Source organism: Zonotrichia albicollis, chromosome 2 (assembly GCF_047830755.1).
Source record: "Zonotrichia albicollis isolate bZonAlb1 chromosome 2, bZonAlb1.hap1, whole genome shotgun sequence".
NCBI classification, from domain to species: domain Eukaryota; kingdom Metazoa; phylum Chordata; class Aves; order Passeriformes; family Passerellidae; genus Zonotrichia; species Zonotrichia albicollis.
This window is the reverse complement of record NC_133820.1, coordinates 52,767,149-52,784,639: the sequence shown is the minus strand read 5'-3', so window position 1 is coordinate 52,784,639 and position 17,491 is coordinate 52,767,149. Positions and strand designations below refer to the sequence as shown.

Here is a 17,491-nt window from a genome sequence, read left to right as displayed (position 1 = left end):
CTGGACACATTCAGGACAGCTGTTAATAAGAAATACTTCTCTATAAAGGTGGTGAGGCACTGGAAGAAGTGGTCCTAGGATCTGATTAAAACAATTTTTCCATGATACAAGCCTCTGGTACGTTAGTATGAGCTTAAAGTGTGGTGACATCATTTAACTTGAATTAATTTAAACAATACTAAAATGTGAGATGCTGCATAATGCAAATATTATTACAACATGAACACCAACTATTTAAGATCAGGGAATTGAAGAAACTTTAAAACAGGATCAGAAGAGAAAGTATCATGCCACATAGAAATTAAACTACAAATACACATTGAACTTGAAATTGCTCTTGTGAACAAGTTTCTCACAAACTCCTCTAAAAGAGCTCAATCAGTTATTACTCTAAGTGTAAAATATTAAAAATATTTTTATGTCCTTATAACAGCCTTTTCTCTGGTGCAAGTCCTGCAAAATTATTTACTACACCTCAGCACTTCCAAATGGCATTCTGCCATTAAACTTTCCTAAGAAACTTACATAACAATTTCCAAATACTTTAATGAACAGAAATCACATTCCAGACATTAAAATGTAATAATTTTGATACCTGTAAAAGTAGGTGTGTAAGATAATACAAACTTAAAAATCCAATGAAAATAAACCCTCGAAACAAAATCTCTTCTTTCTTTTTTTTTTTTTTTTGGTCACTTACTTTACCTAAATTGATTTTAATTGAGAAGATAATAATATGGGGGCCTGAATTAACTACTGGATGTGGATGTACCTATTGAAACTCATAGGTCTTCAATTATTGAAACTCAAAGGTCTTCAATTGTTTGAGCTTCAGCTCTCACTTTCCCACTAATTTTTTTTCCGATTGGAGTTTAAATAGCCACCTCTTAGCCCTACTCTTGACCTGGGAACAGAAATCCCAGGTTCAGACTGTGGAACCATGTATTTTTACCATTGGTTGGGTTCCCTAACCAAGAGATTTGTCGTAGGATAATTTTCTTGTCTGAAAGATAAGATGCAGCAGGATTTTCTCAGAATCTACATTCAAGACTGAAGTCCAATAATACCATGATACTCTTGTGGTGCTTAGAGTTTTAAACATGCTGCCCTGGCATGAGCAAAGTTTTAAAAATGTCATTATTCTTGCCAGCTCAGAAGTAGGTGGATAGTACCATGATCTCCTAACAAATACCTTGACGTAGGATGTGGCGGTAAGAATTAAGCAATAAATTAAAGAAGTCTGATGTGACCAGGGAGGGGTGGATCAAGGGAAGATCAGACCTCACTGCTGAGTTGTTGACAACACCAGATGTGCTAGTAGACATGCAGATGGCAACTTCTCCTTAAACCCATTTTTCCAGCTGTGGCTATATGAAGATCTGCCTCATATTTAATGGGATTGTCTTATTTTCAGCGGGATCTGAGAAACTAGGATGGAGCTCTTTTTTCACTCCTCCTCTTAAAAACCACTTATGGTAGGATTTATCTAGATAAACTAATAAAATTATGTTGGATTTCTTCCTATAAAGTGCTGAGGGGAATTTAGGGTTGAAGAGAAATCCCTGTTTTTCCTGCTAGTATTTTTGAATATAGAGCATCCTATTGATAGACCATAGTGTTTACTTGGGATCATGAACTATTGATAGCCTCTGAGAAGTATATTGTAGTGAATGATTACAAAAGCTAAGACATTTTTGGTTTCCATTAACAACTATAAAAACCTCTTCAGTTTTATATTGTATGAAAGGATATGTATATGTATGAAAGGGTAGGTATGCAAAAACAAGAACATAAACCATATATATTTATATACATATATACATGAAAAAAGCAGTTAAGGTGCATACTATTCGATAGATATATGGGCACTTTATCTCATTCTATTCCTAAGTTTACAGTTCTTTCTTTCCTGCTCAGAGTGTTGCAAAATGATAGATGTTTCAGGAAACTAGCAATGAGTGAAATACATCACTGCAGAGTATTCAAGTATGCCATTAAAGTACAGCCTTTGGGATCATGTACTAGAGTTATTTTCCCTGATGACTCTATTTTAAAAGTAACAAGTCTACAGAAAACCACTATCTTCCACTAAGTATTTTATGTCTAATTTTGAGATTCTAGTTCAAAAATGTCAGTTTCACTTTTATAACATATTCAAATTACAATTTAATGCTTTATCAAGCAATGTAAAGGTATGATTTATCAATATTTAAAAAAATGTTACTCACATGCAAACTGAAGAACAGCCTCTCTGCTTAAAATACTGCCAAACATGTTGGTAGTCAAACATTGGTACTGTCCAGAATCTTTCGTTTCACTGGGGTTGGTGATGATCAAACTTCCTTCTATTAAACTGAAGCGATAATCACTTTCAATGTCGATTTCAGTTCCATTTCGAAGCCATCTTCAGGAAAAAAAGAAAAAACAAACAAAAAACCCCACTGAAAGACTGCTTGAGCATTTAATAACCAAGGGAAGGTATCAAGCTTAGGACATAGAATCTGACAGCTCCAGTTGTAATTACAGCTATTCAAAGATGTCCTGTGCAGCAATACATTAACCTGGCAAAACTTGAAAGCAAAAAACACAAGCAAAACCTGGTCTTCAGTCTGTGAAGGAAAGGGATATTCTTTGTTTTGCCTATGCTGAATGAAAATAATGATCTCCTTTTTTCTTCTTTCCCCGCCCCCCCAAAAAAACTAAAGTTCACAAAGGCTTAAGAATTGAAAACTGCATAGCAGATGCACTCTTCATGTCAAAAATGGGAATTTTACTGTGCTTATGATAATCAAAATTTTAATTCATATTCTATCATTAAAGCCTTAGGCCCAGCTGAGCTTACAGGTATTGCACTGCATGCAAACAAGGAAAGTTTTTTCCATTCTTTTAGCATTTGATCTTCTCAGCCCAAGAAACAGAGACACCTCATTTAAATACAGCAAAAAGAAGAGCAAGACCTGTGAAGAGCAGGGAGGTAGACTGATGTACATAGGCTGCTATACAATATAGGATTTTGGCAACAGAAAAAGGCAAAATGATATCACCTGAATCAGTATACACAGAATTCAAAGACTGGAACAGAAGACTGGAATTAGCTGCTGGGTGGCCAAGGGCAGTTCCTGGCAGCCACTAGGTACATGAAAACAATAACAAATAAACAGTCTGCATAAAGAATGCTAAGTTAGGGAGGTGTTTGGGAGTGAAATAATAAGCCTGAGCAGTAAATTCAAGGATGGGAGTGAAGACAAGATGGAAAAAGCCACGCTGTAGGAAACACTGAAAGTATCCCAACTGAGGCAAAGTTTTGAATGATTCCTGAAAAAACACTTATTTTTATGAGGTTTCAGAAGTAACCTGAGTGTCTCATAATTTTTCAGTTGTGCTAGTGGTTTTATGGGTTGTGTTTCCCTCCTGTCCCAGATATGGTCTGCCAAAAAGCCTCAGCCTCCTGTACATCTCAAAAGACTGAAGCAACAAACCTTGCAATTGTCCACTGGCTACAGGCGAAAATATTTTTTGTGGTAGATTAAGAGACTTCATCACTCTGGAACAACCTCTTATATGTGTGTGTTTGCAGTTTCTGAATAAAAGAAAAACATCCACATATGAAGACTTTCAGATTTTTTTTTTTTGTCAGTGTAAACAGATAGGGTACAATCATTATAATGCCCAGATATCTCTTTCATTACTCTTTTGCTGTCATTCTGCAGCTTCTAAGTTGGCTTGGGAAATTTCCAGGAACTTAAAAGCTTTGCCAGAGATCAGCAAAGACTGGAAGAACTTGGCAACATTTAGACTCCAGAGACAACTTTAACAAAGCAAAATAATTATTAATTCACCCAATCTTGTTAACATTCATGGTGAATAGGGTACAGAGAGCAGGATTCAGCTGCAGTAGTGGTGAATATTTCTTAATCCAAAGGTCAGAATTGTCAGAATTTGGATGAACTGTGAATCTCCTATATGTCCTTTCTTTTCACATTTGGATTTTTGATTGCAGAGCACCTCTGCTTCACTGAATGTTATAAATGAAACAGCATTGAAAATGTATTTCTATTTTAAAGGATAGCAGGGGAAGTCTGGTAGGATTAACTATGTTCTTAAATAGATAACATATAAAGATGAGGTAAATAGGAAAGGAATTTTTAATTTGAACATTTGATTATTAGTTTTTTTTTTTGTTTTGAATGAAATCATAAGAAAAGTTAACTTTTTCTACATATATCTTTGTCATATATGTGGAAAAAATGCAAAAGTAATTAATTTTGATTGGAAAGTTAGATAGGGAAAAGGAAAAAAAAAAGTTTTGGTATTTGCAAATGAGAACTGCCACAAAATTCATTTAAACTAACTTTATTCCTTTAGTTTCATTTTCAGTTAAATTCAATTAAAAAATATATTCTTTGAATTCTACCTCAAAACTTTGGATCTTGATAGCTACCTGCCTCCATATCTTGGAATCGATCCTGAGGGATTGTATTCCCCTCATGTAACCTATGCACATTATAGGAAAAGAAACACTGAATTAGGTGACTTTTTTTCTAGGTAACTTGACTCATCTGGAAGAACAACAAAATTGTCCAAAATACAACTTCCAAGGTCACAGATTGTTAGGAAAACTCAGATGCATTTTTTCTTGAAGAAAAGTGACAGATAATATTTCAAATTACTATAATCTGGTTTAAGCAGACAAAAAAAAAATTAATTTTTAAGAAACTTTTTTTTTTAATTGCAGTAAATGAAACTGACAAAGCAATTCCTACCCAGTTTATGTGTGTCCTAAGTAAAAGAGTCCATGTAGGGTTTCACAATCAGTGAAAGCTGTATAGTTAAGCAGCATCTCGGGGAATTCATCACCTGCTTGTAGCTCAGTAACTCGGCTGACCTGTGAGATCCCACAGGAAGTTTGTGAATGCCTGGATTCATCATCAAAGAGATTGCAGTTATTGTCTTCATTGAACTACCCCTGACTTGTGATGTAAGGTATGATTTGCAGAAATGCTAAGCAAACAGAATCAGTTTATCTCAGGGAGTTATTCCCTAACACTACGTATCAAAATGCCTCAATGACTGAAAGTCAATAAATTAAAACCTGTTATGTCAAGGTAGAGTTTGGATAAGGAGAAACAAAGTTTTTTTAAAGGGAGAACATCTGAAATTATGTGAACATTCTCCATTCCATTAAAACAAAGTAATTTCCAAGAACAAAAAGAAAAAAATTGTAAAGAGGTTATGAACACTGGGACACAAATTACATAGACTACTTTAGTATTTTATGAATTTTAAAAAAGGCAGAGATAACTTAATATTGGAATTTTTGAGTGCTCTAAGTGTTCTTTTAATATAAATTTGAATAAATACATACTGTGCTTTGGTTTTGGCCAAGAATAATTCTTAGCAGCACATGTCTCAGGGCACATGTAAATAAAGGTCCCGTGCAGCTGGCCAGGACCTTTGGTAATGTGGTTAGGTAGTGAGATACTCAAAAAACTTTGTATATCTATAGACCTTTTGAGGCTGAATTCCCTCTACATTTGTCCTGAAGAATAATATCTTCCTCAGAGAGTAATTTTTACTTATTTCCCCTCCCTTTGAATGGTAGTGTGCATTGCAAATGCTGCCCAGATAAGTGGCAGCAGGGGAAGTTAAACTGTGATGCTGGAGTTTGGCCTTTTGAGTTTAATCTCTCATTCCTGTTGCTTTCCCAAGCAACAGTTGAGAAAGTCTTCTTATGAGGCTGGTGGCACCAATTAATCTCTGGAGAATTGAAGAAATGGATATCAAAAAACCATAAAGCATCTTAGGTTGGAAAAGATTTTAAAAGATTGTTTTCTCCAGCATTATATGGAAAATGGAGCCTAGAGAAAATGATTTTTGTTTGTTTGCATCTTAAAAGTCTTCAGTGAATTACTGAGGAGTATGAAACTTTCTTGCCTCTTGCCTTCTCCATGTAGCTCCCTGTGAAGAAAGAATTCTTATTGTCTTTGTAGTCACTCTTTAAAACATGCTGGAAGTCTGTATTTGTTGATTGCATTCTACTGGGAAAACGGAAAAAATATGGTTGGATGAATAAAGAAAGGAGATGGCATAGGTTCTCCACAGACAAAATTTAGTCACCCTTTAAAACACACTGAAAGTCTGTATTTGTTGATTGCATTCCACTGGGAATACACAAAAAATGATTGGATGAAGAAAGAAAGGAGATGGCATAAATTCTCTACAGACAAAATTTCTACAAGAATGATGAGGATTTCACGGAGACTTGAAATAGGACTCTCTTCTTTTGGGGGTGAATTTGTGCCTTTTTCCCCATAGTCACAGGCTATGTTTAATGGACCGACCACACTTTCACAACATGTGGCACTAATCCCCTTTTTTTCTTTTTTTTCATGATCAAAAATCACCAGTAGGTAACAGAATTTACTCATGGAATGTCAGTAAAGAAGAATGCGACATAGCTTTCATACTACATAGTGAGGAATTAATGCTATTGTAGTTTGGAGAATTTCTGGATATTCATTCCTCATCCCATGTCACATGTTTTAGTCATGCCTGTGCTGTTGGGGGAGGAGGTGGCTTGTGTCATGCATCAGATCCATTTAATGAGTCCAAATGTTGCAAACAGGCAGATTGAATGGTTGTAATGTTACGGATGGTACTGCTTCTGGATTTCTTCAAGTTATAGAAATGCAAGTGCTCTGATTCAAATATCTCTAGGACAATAGGAGTCCTTATGTTCTCTTTGTAATTGAAGAATGATTCTATGAGAAAAGATGAAAGGTATGTGGGAAAAAATAACTAACCATATGTTCCCCCAGCCCTCTTACATCACTACTAATTTACATAAAATATGAGCAGAGACAGATATAGCAAATGGGTAAGGTGACTGCAACATTCTGCTACCTCCTGTAAGTGAGCACCATCAATAAACTGCACTCTGAGGCTCACAGATGTGTCATCAAAAGCCTGAATAATGGATAACTGTGGCCTACAAGCCTGTATGGAAAAATAAGCAATAGGTGATGGTTGCAGAGGAATAAAATGGTAGGCTCGTGAGTGGAAAACAACCAGATTTGATGCAGCCATGGTATCTTGTAGTGCCAAGTCACGTCATTTAATGTGCATATACTTTGCTGCCTTCCCTATATGTTGGGATAGTATTTTATAGCTTTATAGATGTTTAGAAATAAAAAAGAAACCCAAAGAATTAATTTTTTTTTTGTCAGTTGTCGCAGACACAATTCAATAAACTGGACAAAAAGAGTCTCTCCGCATGGATAGAACTGATGCAGAGAGTATATTATTTGAAACTTAAAATATTGCTTTGCCTTAATCACTGTAATTTCTGCTTCTTGCTTATTCAGAATCAAAAAAAGCATTCAATCAGGAAAACTGCTAGTGTCAGAGAGCTTTTTCTGTTGTTTCTCACCAAAATACATTGATTCTCAGAGTAGGATTGCAGTGGCTAAAATTCTGAAAGCTAAAAAATAAAATTCTAAAACAGGTACCTGTATGTAGGAGTAGGATTTCCACGTGCTTGACAATTCAGAGACACTTTCTTTTCCTCAGAATCAGTTGGAAAAATCATATCATCTGGCTCTTGTACAAACACCGGCCCATAATCAACAGTTTCTGTCAAAAAAATAAGTGCTACTGTTTAGGAAATCTCAAAAAATGCAAATGTGTTATAGATTTTATAATGTGAGATTAAACTATGCATAATCATATTTGTTTTGCAAAGGTTCATGTTGCATTACTTTAGATGTTGTATTAAAAAGCAATTATTGAAAAGAAAAAAAAAGACAAAGAAGAAATATAAAATATATTACTAAGTGAAGCATAAAACATATAGTATGATTTAAGTGTTTTTTATGCCTAAAAATGGATTTCTCATCAGATATATTTTGGCCTGAAATCTAGTGAGAAGCTCAAGAGACTTAAGAGGAATTAACTCTGCTTATAGGGAGCAAGGTAAACAAAAACTTTCCTACTGCTTGCAGCAGCTTATGTCACAGAAAACTGATACATAATGTTCCCTCCTCTTTCTACAGAAAACTAATACACAATTCCCCTTCCTTACGTCAAGGAATGCTAAGAAAAATCACTTGGAAAATTAATGGCAGCAAATGGTGTCTGTTATTAAATAATATATAGCAAAATCTGACATTTCATTTTCCTCCACTGTCTTGTCTAATTTTGGCATGTACCTTTAGCTTGATAAGAATTTACATTTCTGAACTAAAAATAGCTGTACAGACCCATAGAACACATCCGTGATTCCAGTTCATTCATATTATGAAGTGAGAAGTGTAAGCCTTCAGAAAAGTAAAAGGTCACAAGCAGAGTATTCCTGTCATGTTGGTCTGAATTAATAAAATTCTCACTGTGTACCAGAAGCCTGCGGAATTTCAATATTTTTAGGCTTACTCCAGACGCATGGATAATTTAATCACATGGTGCTCTTCGTCTTTAAAGCACTAGCCTGTCTGCAGAGAGGTAGTGGCATTATCCTGCTACTTGCACTGAAACATCTGGGAGCAGGGTTTTTTCTGTTGGTTTTAGGGTTTCCTGTGTTCATGGGATCAATGTCCTCCAGTTCTTACTGAGGACAGCACACCTCATTAAGCATTTTATAAGGTCCTGCTGTATTTGTCCTACCAATAGCAGCTTGAAGTGAAAAAAGGTATACTTGAAGTCTTGGGGTTTGGTCACTCACCTGAAAATTATTTACTACATTATTTTACCAACTCCACACAGCTTCAAACACATTATGGTTTCAGTTTTGGGAACTGCGACCTTTATCATACTAATTTAATACTTTATCATACTAATAATAACCTTTATTATATTATCTGAGGCTAACAGCCTCAGAAAGTCTGAGTAGACAGGAAAAGGTACATGGAGCTACAAGTCTTGGTACAGAAAAGAAAGACTTGGAGTCTGAAAAGGATGAGAATTTTGGGAGACATAGGTCATAGCATGTTAGTTTTGAGATTTGAAATTTCCATGTCTTTAAATTCTTCCATTTGGGGTTTCTCAACTCTCTTATCATACAGTAAAAAAATGACATAAGACCCCATTATGCTTTTCAAGCTTTCTTTTTAGTGACTACACACTTATTATACACTTCAGTTTTGTCTTTTTACACTATTATTCAAATGCAGATTTTGAAAATACCTATATTTTCAGGTATGTGTGCTTCTGCTGGAATAGATTCAAATAATTAGCCTGTTGATTTGTAAAGTCAGCTAATAAAAGCAGAAGCAATTAGTAATATCTCTTTCCCATAATTTTCCAGCTTATTAGCCCTACTTGTAGGACGTTGTAAAGGAGTATGGATTGATGTTTTGCATATTTATAATAATGTGTAGGTACATTGCTTTGCTGGGGTTTATTGGCAGAAATCTGTGTTCTGGAACAAATATCTGCATATTAAAAAGAGCCCAAAAAAAACCTCACAAAGAAATCAATCACAATAAGGGACTTCTGATAAGTACTGATATTACTGAAGACAAAAGAACTCCAGTAATGGATTTTGAGAAGTACATCTTAAAATGCCATGAGAGAAATGGATTCAGCTGGCAAAACTTATTTCAATAAAGGGAAATGTTGGTACAAACACAGTGTGGTGATTTTTTATCATTTGGTCACTTCTTGCATTGCACAAAAGAAAATACTAATGTATGTCGGTGAAAGTAAACAGAACTGACATTGAGCTAGAGTTTAGCAAAACCAAAAATTAATTAGGGATAACAAATTTAAATAATGTCTTTAGATTTAGGTGTTATTTCATGCAGATTAGTAGGCATATGGATAGGGTGAATATTAATGAAGATTAATGATTTTGTCTTCTCCCAAGGAGGGACTCTGGAGATAAAATATGATATCACAGTCTAGGACTGCTGGGAAGAAAAGAAAAAGAGGCAAGGCTAGGTGCAGGACCAGACCATGGCACATTCTTGTCCTCTCCCTAAGCTACTCGGACAGAGATTTCTGCAGCTTTTGACTCAGCCATCGACCTTAGGACAAGGAAACCGCCCCAGCCTGCAGCACACCATGGTCCCACAGACAGCTGGAAATTCCCCTCAAGCCACAGAGAGGGGAGCAACCCAAGCCCTCTGTGTGGCTTTGGAATAAAACTTTCTGATTCATGAACCATTGTGAGGTCTTTTTGGGGAAATATCCCTGGCCTCATACTTATTGCCCTCATTTTCTTATTGTGTTCATGTATATATCTTTGTACACATGGATATATAAGCTCATGTATGTTTTCTGATGCCTTCAGAGATCCAAAGACATCAGGTTTTTTTGCACCCATGGTGGTTTTTTTGCACCTATAGTTCACAGCTAACTGTGACCCATACTGTTTAACAGGATAGTCCTTCATGAGTGTGCATGGCAGGATTTGAGCTCAACATCTCATTTTTTTCTTTCTAATTTATCAAGAACATAAAATTAAATGAATATTCAATATGCATGTTAGCATGCATATATTTCAATTTACTATTCTAATATCTCAAGGGAAATATTTCCATTCCTCATAGATGTTTTTACTAAACAAGATACAGAAAACTAGTTGTTTTAAGTGCTATGTTATTTAAGAACAGTGATTTACCACAGAGTCTTGGGAATACAGGTGTGCACTGCAACCAGCAGTGCGGCAGCTATTTTGTGGTCCCCTCACAACTTTTAAGAAAGGCAAGGATATGGAAAACATTCAAGATATAAGAAAAATCCCTCTTTTAAATTCTTGAATATTCTTCAGAGCAGTTCTTCAATTTTCTTTGAGTGCCAGTGTTTTCCTTACAGCACTTCTGCACATAAAATTTCTGGAACATGTGACTCCCTAGTACCAAGTATTTAAATCCTCATAGGAATGTAAACTAGAATCAGTATCCTGCAACTCAGACAGTAGTCAAAGTGTGCTTTTTCTCGCTCTTATCTACAGACATTCTTTCCTACTTTTATTCTCTGTCTCAGTTACTGATGAAGAAAAAAAAATCAGATGTTCTTTAGTTCTTCTTTCTGAACAATGCAGATATCATTACAACAAACTGCTGATGAGAATAAAGTTTCCTGTACTTTGAATCCTGTAGCAATTGAAATAGTGTAATTCCTCAACAGTTACTTTCTTGCCACCATTGTTGATAAAAATACAGGTCAATTAATACCCTGAGAAAATTAATTAATTCCTGGAACCCTGGGAACACAGAAGTGGACAGAAAAAAATATGACCCTGTTCAAACTCCTGCATTGAAGGTGCACGGACACTATTACTTTTAGTTGCATAATACTAAATGCTGTACTTCTAAAGAGGAAAAGAAATTAAGTTATTATAAATGTTTTCTTAAATAAGTACCCTCCAAGATACATGACTGGCCTAATCAGTCATGGAGTCATCTTCTCAGTCTGAGTTATTGGTGGGAAGGAACAACAGACACTTTATGTGAGAGGATATGCTCAGGTAACCTTTGTATATGGGGAAGGAAGTATTCCTTCAGTCTCCTCCCCTTCTGCTCGTGTCCCTTTAGAAGCACTTTTTACTGGACCGGGAATAATGTTTTCCTATTGCTCTATTTTTCATCCCCATGTTTCAAAGATTTCTTGAGCCCATGTAGAGATGGAAGAATTTTCTAAAGAAAAGCTACACAAGAAATACAAAAGGATAGAACCTCTAAAGCTGCCTAAAATGAGGGACCACTAACTGACATTCCATCGTAAAATACAGATGATTTTACTCTGCATACAGGGCCTATCCAGAAAAGTACTTATTAGACACAATACAGACCAAACTACATCCCAATGACCTAGGTATTAATGTTCAGGACACACTAATAAGGTTGAAGAAATTGTTGTTGATAAGGCTATACGTGTTGCTGAAATCTATATATAAGAAGAAGTAATTAAAATTAAGCAAAGCCGTTTCATTTCAGTTTGGTCCTACAAATTGAAAGATTCTTTTTGGTGTAGGTGGATCACACTATGATGCTACTTGCTATCAACTTTGTTTTTGAATTTCTCTCTTTCCATTCTTGATTTTCAGCTTATGCTTGTATGAATTTCAGTCAACTGATGGCTCAAATGGATCATCTGATTACCTTTGTTATCATGGAACCAGACAGGAAACCTGTTCAGTATATTCAGAAATATTTTTTATATATATTCACACTGATTTAAATGGAAACCTATTTCTTTCCCCAGATAAAAGCTAGAAGCTGTTTTGGTTTTTTGTTTAAACACTGAAAAACTGTATTAACTTCAGTGGCAATACATATTTTACAGGTAGATCCTATGATACAGTCTTTCACCTTTACCCCTAAGAAATAAAAAAATACTATTCATTCTAATATCACTATCATATGTCAAAATATTACATCTTTCAAAATTTCAATAAAATATAAAAGAAGCCCACAAATTCATCAAGGCAAAATACATTCCAGTTATTAAATCTCTGCGTAACATATTTTGAAATTAACAGAAGTTGCTTAAATTTACAATAATTATTTTGCATATATAGAAGCAGAGACATTATATATATATATATATATATACATATACATATATACACATACACATATGTATATTTGCAACATATGCATTTTTTCAGTTGTGACAGACTCTGTTTTTCCTTTTCTTGCAAAATGTGTCAAACTGAAGATGAAAGGACAAAGAGAGTCCTTATTCAAGGTTAAGTTCAATTATCTTTACTACAGCAATTCCAAAAGTTTTTGGAACAGTAAGAAAATATAAGAGTTTGCAGTTTTATGATTCTTCAAGAGTATTTAATGAATAATTCATACTTTTTATTCACATTTTTTAGTCATGACTTTACACATTGATACACATAGTTTGAACAGAAGGACCACATTGCCTTAGCTGCATGTTTACGCTAAATAATTCCAGATAATTTAAAATCAGCAGCGAGCTAGAGCACAGCTCTTTTAATTTAAGATATCAGGAAACACATGTTGAATTGAAAGTGCAAATGAAATAGCATCAAGTCAGTATAAAAGGATCCTTATTACAAGCCATGTCAGGTGTTTGAACATGTCTGCTGGGAAATAATTTGAGAAGTCACTTGAGAACTGGTATAATTCAGCAGCTAATAAAAGTATTCTTGGGTATTTTTTATGACAAACTTCACTCCTGAATTTATGCCATATATTAGACGTTTGAATTATGTAAATTCTACATTATAATAATCTAAAACATGTTTTATCTCTTCCTAAAAACGTCCTCTCACTTGAAGTTGTGGTGTCTTTTTACCACAGCTTGCTGTAACATTTCTTCATTTAGGAAGCCTTGGCTGGTAAACATGACCACTTAACTCTATCATCACATAGCAGTTTTAGGACGATAACTAAAATATCCTTACTTCAAGACCTGTAAAACTAAAATTAAAAAAAAAAAAAAAAAAACCAAAAAAACCCAAAAAATACCTTTAGACTAAATCAATATCAAGAAATTTAGACATACAAGTGTAATGACAGATAATTGAAATAGTCACTTATAATATTCTATATAAAATTCTCAGTTTCTAAATATCAAAGATATTTATTCAGGCATCAAGCTATTAACAGAAGTGAGAGAGGTTTAGAAAATAAGTTACATTCAGTTGCCATGACAGATGAGTTCAAGTCCTCTTAGATGATGCAGATTATCCTACTTGGTCACGTGCTGATCTTTTCTAAATACTGTCTCATACCTATGCTTGTGCTATGCAGGCACTTCAGTTGATCAAGGGCTTTTAAATATCATCAGGTGACTCAGATTTACCTATTTCTACAAGTGTCTACACAGCTGGATATACCAAGATCTGTAAGCAAAATAAATCTCCTAGGGGAATTTTGTGTAGTCTTTAGAAGAATGGTATTCCTGTGTTCTTGTTCAAATACTCTGTTCACTAGGCCTTATGAGGTATGGCCCTTTTACAATTTTGTCCACAGTCAGTGGTTTTTCACTTGCTCCTGAGAAACTATGAGTCTCAACTGCTGAGCTGCAACGCGGCCCCAGTGTTTTGAGGAGAGTCACGATTGCTGACCTAAATCATAGATCATATGTATGGTACAATGATCATCCCTGAGCTATGATCTCAATGTGCTTTCTGGAGATGTCCAGGATTTCTAGTTCTAGCTTGCACTATGTTATTCAAATAATCTGGTTTTTTTTGGTTTTTTTTGCTTTCTCCTTCAGTCTTTAGAAATTCATGCTATAAAAGATCAGGATAGCAAAGATCAGACTATAGTTCTAATAATGGACATTAAATTTAACCTGTTCTTAAAAGATTGTCAGGGAGGAGTTATCAGTGTCTGGTGAATGGGGAGAAGCCGAGTTCACTCTAGTCACTGCTTAAATGAATATTACTGTGGAAGGACAAACGTGGAAACATTCCCCTATCCCAAAAGTGGTATCAAACAGAATTTATCTGCTGACAGGGTCAAATTGTTTCTTTTCTAGATCAAACTTTATTCAGGGAACATTTTTATGCTTGTATATTAGCCATTTTTCTACACAAACCACTTGCATACACCATTAATTTTCAATAAAAGCAAGACATTTTCTGGGCAAAAAAATAAGACTTTGTTGAGTCAAAAAGTAACCTGTTATCATATCATGATATTGTGTGAATTTCATTGAACTGCACACTATTAATCACAATTCTTTCCTATTTTACATCCTTAGATGTAAATGAGGAATTTATTTATGCTTATGTATCCTCCAATCTCTCCCTCCCTCTTCACCTCCCTTTCTTTCTGGCTTTCTATCTTTTTTGACTGCAATTCAGGTAATTATTTTCACTAAAGAAATGGAATTACAAATGTGGCTTCTTAAAATGTAACCAAACATGGGAAAATATGTATTGTTCCTATGAATTATTGCATTTAGAGGTGAATGACATCATATCACACCAGAAACTCTATCCAAGCATGCACATAAGTACATGTATGACACAGCTGACTACACAGAAGAGAGAATTTAGAGCAAAAGTAGTTTTATAAGGTTTATCCTTCATGTTTAATTTATATTACTGGCATTCATGATTAAATTAAAAAATTCCAAAGAGAAAAATTTGCTTAGATTTTATTACTAGATGAAATTGTGCTGTAACGGAGTTTCAAATCACTGGTTTGCTATTTTCATGTAGCAACACCTGCATAAAGCAATTCTGCATAAGAATCTTTAAGAAAGGATATTTTAACTGGTGACTTTAAGGCTGTTCTGAAGAGCCTAAAGGAAAGCAGCTCATTTCTTCCTTGTGACATTTAATAAAATTCAAAATTGTGCCTGTGAAACACTGAAATAAGCTGACAAAAATACACTGATTTCGAAAAATGTTTCCAAGTTTTAGAGGGGAAAAGCTACACTTACCATCATGTTTGAAGGTCTCTGAGAAGTGGTAGAGGTTTGTTGGGGAGTGATAATGTTGTGTGGCTCCTCTCCAGCCTGGTGAAGATACACTTCCTAATGAAGGACTGCTTAATCGTGGTCTATTCTTTGAATTAAATGAAGCTAAAGATGAACTACCAGATTTGATTCTTAGGATAGCAGCATATGATGTGGGGAGACCAGGAACAGCTTCTGAATAATCTGGAAAGAAATCCAAAAACCAACAAGATGTGAACACTCAATAGAGACTAAGTCTGTCACTGCAAAAAATGTTTAGTTAAGCAGTAGAAAAGCAGAAAAGTTTTATCTATAAAAGGAGTGACAGAAACATACCAGGCTTGATGAGAGACTCACCTTCTGAAAAGAATTGGGTAGGAGCATGGAGCTCTAAGAAAATTTCCCTGCAGCTTCACCACAATATAGAAATCAGGTATTCACTAAATTTCTTACTTATGGAAACATGAGTTTTCAATGTTTTTAATTCCATTTATATGACTCTGTATTTCTATCTCACAGTGAAAAAGTGTCTGCCAGGCCACCATCTTTCCTTCACAGCCTTCCTTCCCTTTGTATGTGCAATGCAGAAACACTGACTGAAAATAAATGTGCTTCTCAATTCAACACTACTCTGCGAATCAAGCAGGCTAGCTAAACGAGCCAAGAGTATCTGTATGCACAAATGCCTTTCCCAAAAACATACATATGCTAAAGTCACCTCCTCTGCTGTCTCTTCAACTTCCTTTTTTTTGCCTTTTCTGACTCTATTTAAAATTTCAGTGCTTACAATAAGAATAGTGCCCAAGTTTCGGTCCCTTTATGATGTCAAATATAAAAATAATAAATTACATTACAATAGATTAAAAACTATAACTCAGGACCTGCAGGAACAAAGCGGGCAGAAGTATGCAACAATATTAAGGAGGTTAGAACAACATTCAAAAATATATTCAGAGACGAGCAAAGGGATCCAGACTGCATGTCTAATGCCTATAAAAGAACAGATCTTTTAGAGAACAATTGGAAGTGCCATGAAGAAAAAAAGATCACTGCTCTGTCATCTCTGCTGGTGATAAATATTTAAAAACCAGACATCCTTTTCACATTGGCATAGTATGTAACATTTGCCATTTTTAGGCTGTGACTCTCCTTTTTGTTTGCGTATGTAACACAAAAAGCCACTCTAGTAAATAGGATTCAACAACACTTAAATACTCCTGACAACTTCTTTTTGCTGAAATATTTTGTGCAGGCAGTTTTATGAAATGAAGTTGTTCTATGCTGCCTTATCAAAGACTGCAGTTCTTCTTCTGCTTAAAAATAACAAATGATTCTATAATTCTTTGTTATCTAGCAGAGTGGGGAACACTAATTCTGCAGTGGTAGTCTCAGGGTTTGAAAGAAAAAAAGAATCCACAAGATCTCAGATGTTATGAATGCAAAGCACAATGGGAAGAAGGAGAAGGAAAGGATACAAAAGTCAGGTGACATGGTGAAAAGATTCTGCAGTAATGATAGTGTTACATCATCTGTTTTCTGACCTTCTATGGTATAATCGCTTTGTTTGTCTGGGATTAGCCATCAGTGTGAAATTTCACCCTGACTCCAGTTGCTCTGTCATGCTCATAGGGATGCTGTATTTGAGTAAAGTTTTCCTTGTAAAACATAACTGGAAATGGTTAATAAATTATACATAAGGAAATATTTCATGTTTTGTTTACTGAAAGTCTGTAGCCTGTAATCGTTACTGACAACTACAGCAGAAAACACGCTTACCTGAAAACAAAACATACTTCCTAATTTGAACATTCATCTTCAGAGATTTAGACTTCTGAACTGCCTAGTTACAGAGCCTTAATTAGAATATATTTTTATTGGAGTACTATTTACAGTAAAATTATTCCTTTAATTTGGTTTGGATTAGACTTCTGAGATTTGGGAGTATAAATTTATATATTTCATTATTTAAGTATATAGTAGTTAAACTGCTGGAGAATTGATATTGCTCTCTAATGTGCTTTTTTACTTTACCAGTCTACCCTAAAAATCCTTGAGAAATTTCATCAAAATTACTATGGGTAGTTCTCAAAATGCTGCTGCACTTGAG

The 17,491-nt window shown here is 34.9% G+C and overlaps 1 protein-coding gene across 7 annotated transcripts in view; it reads right to left on the bottom strand.

The window, feature by feature from the left end:
• Positions 1-17,491, bottom strand: part of CNTN5 (contactin 5) — a 619,341-nt gene that overhangs the window by 218,112 nt on the left and 383,738 nt on the right. For all 7 annotated transcript variants that reach the window (XM_074535151.1, XM_074535149.1, XM_005482597.4 and 4 more), the window contains 3 exons: positions 15,370-15,588; positions 7,509-7,632; positions 2,229-2,404 (listed from right to left, as the gene is read on the bottom strand). In XM_074535151.1, the coding sequence (XP_074391252.1) occupies positions 2,229-2,404; positions 7,509-7,632; positions 15,370-15,588 (519 nt within the window). The remainder of the gene's footprint in view (positions 1-2,228; positions 2,405-7,508; positions 7,633-15,369; positions 15,589-17,491) is intronic.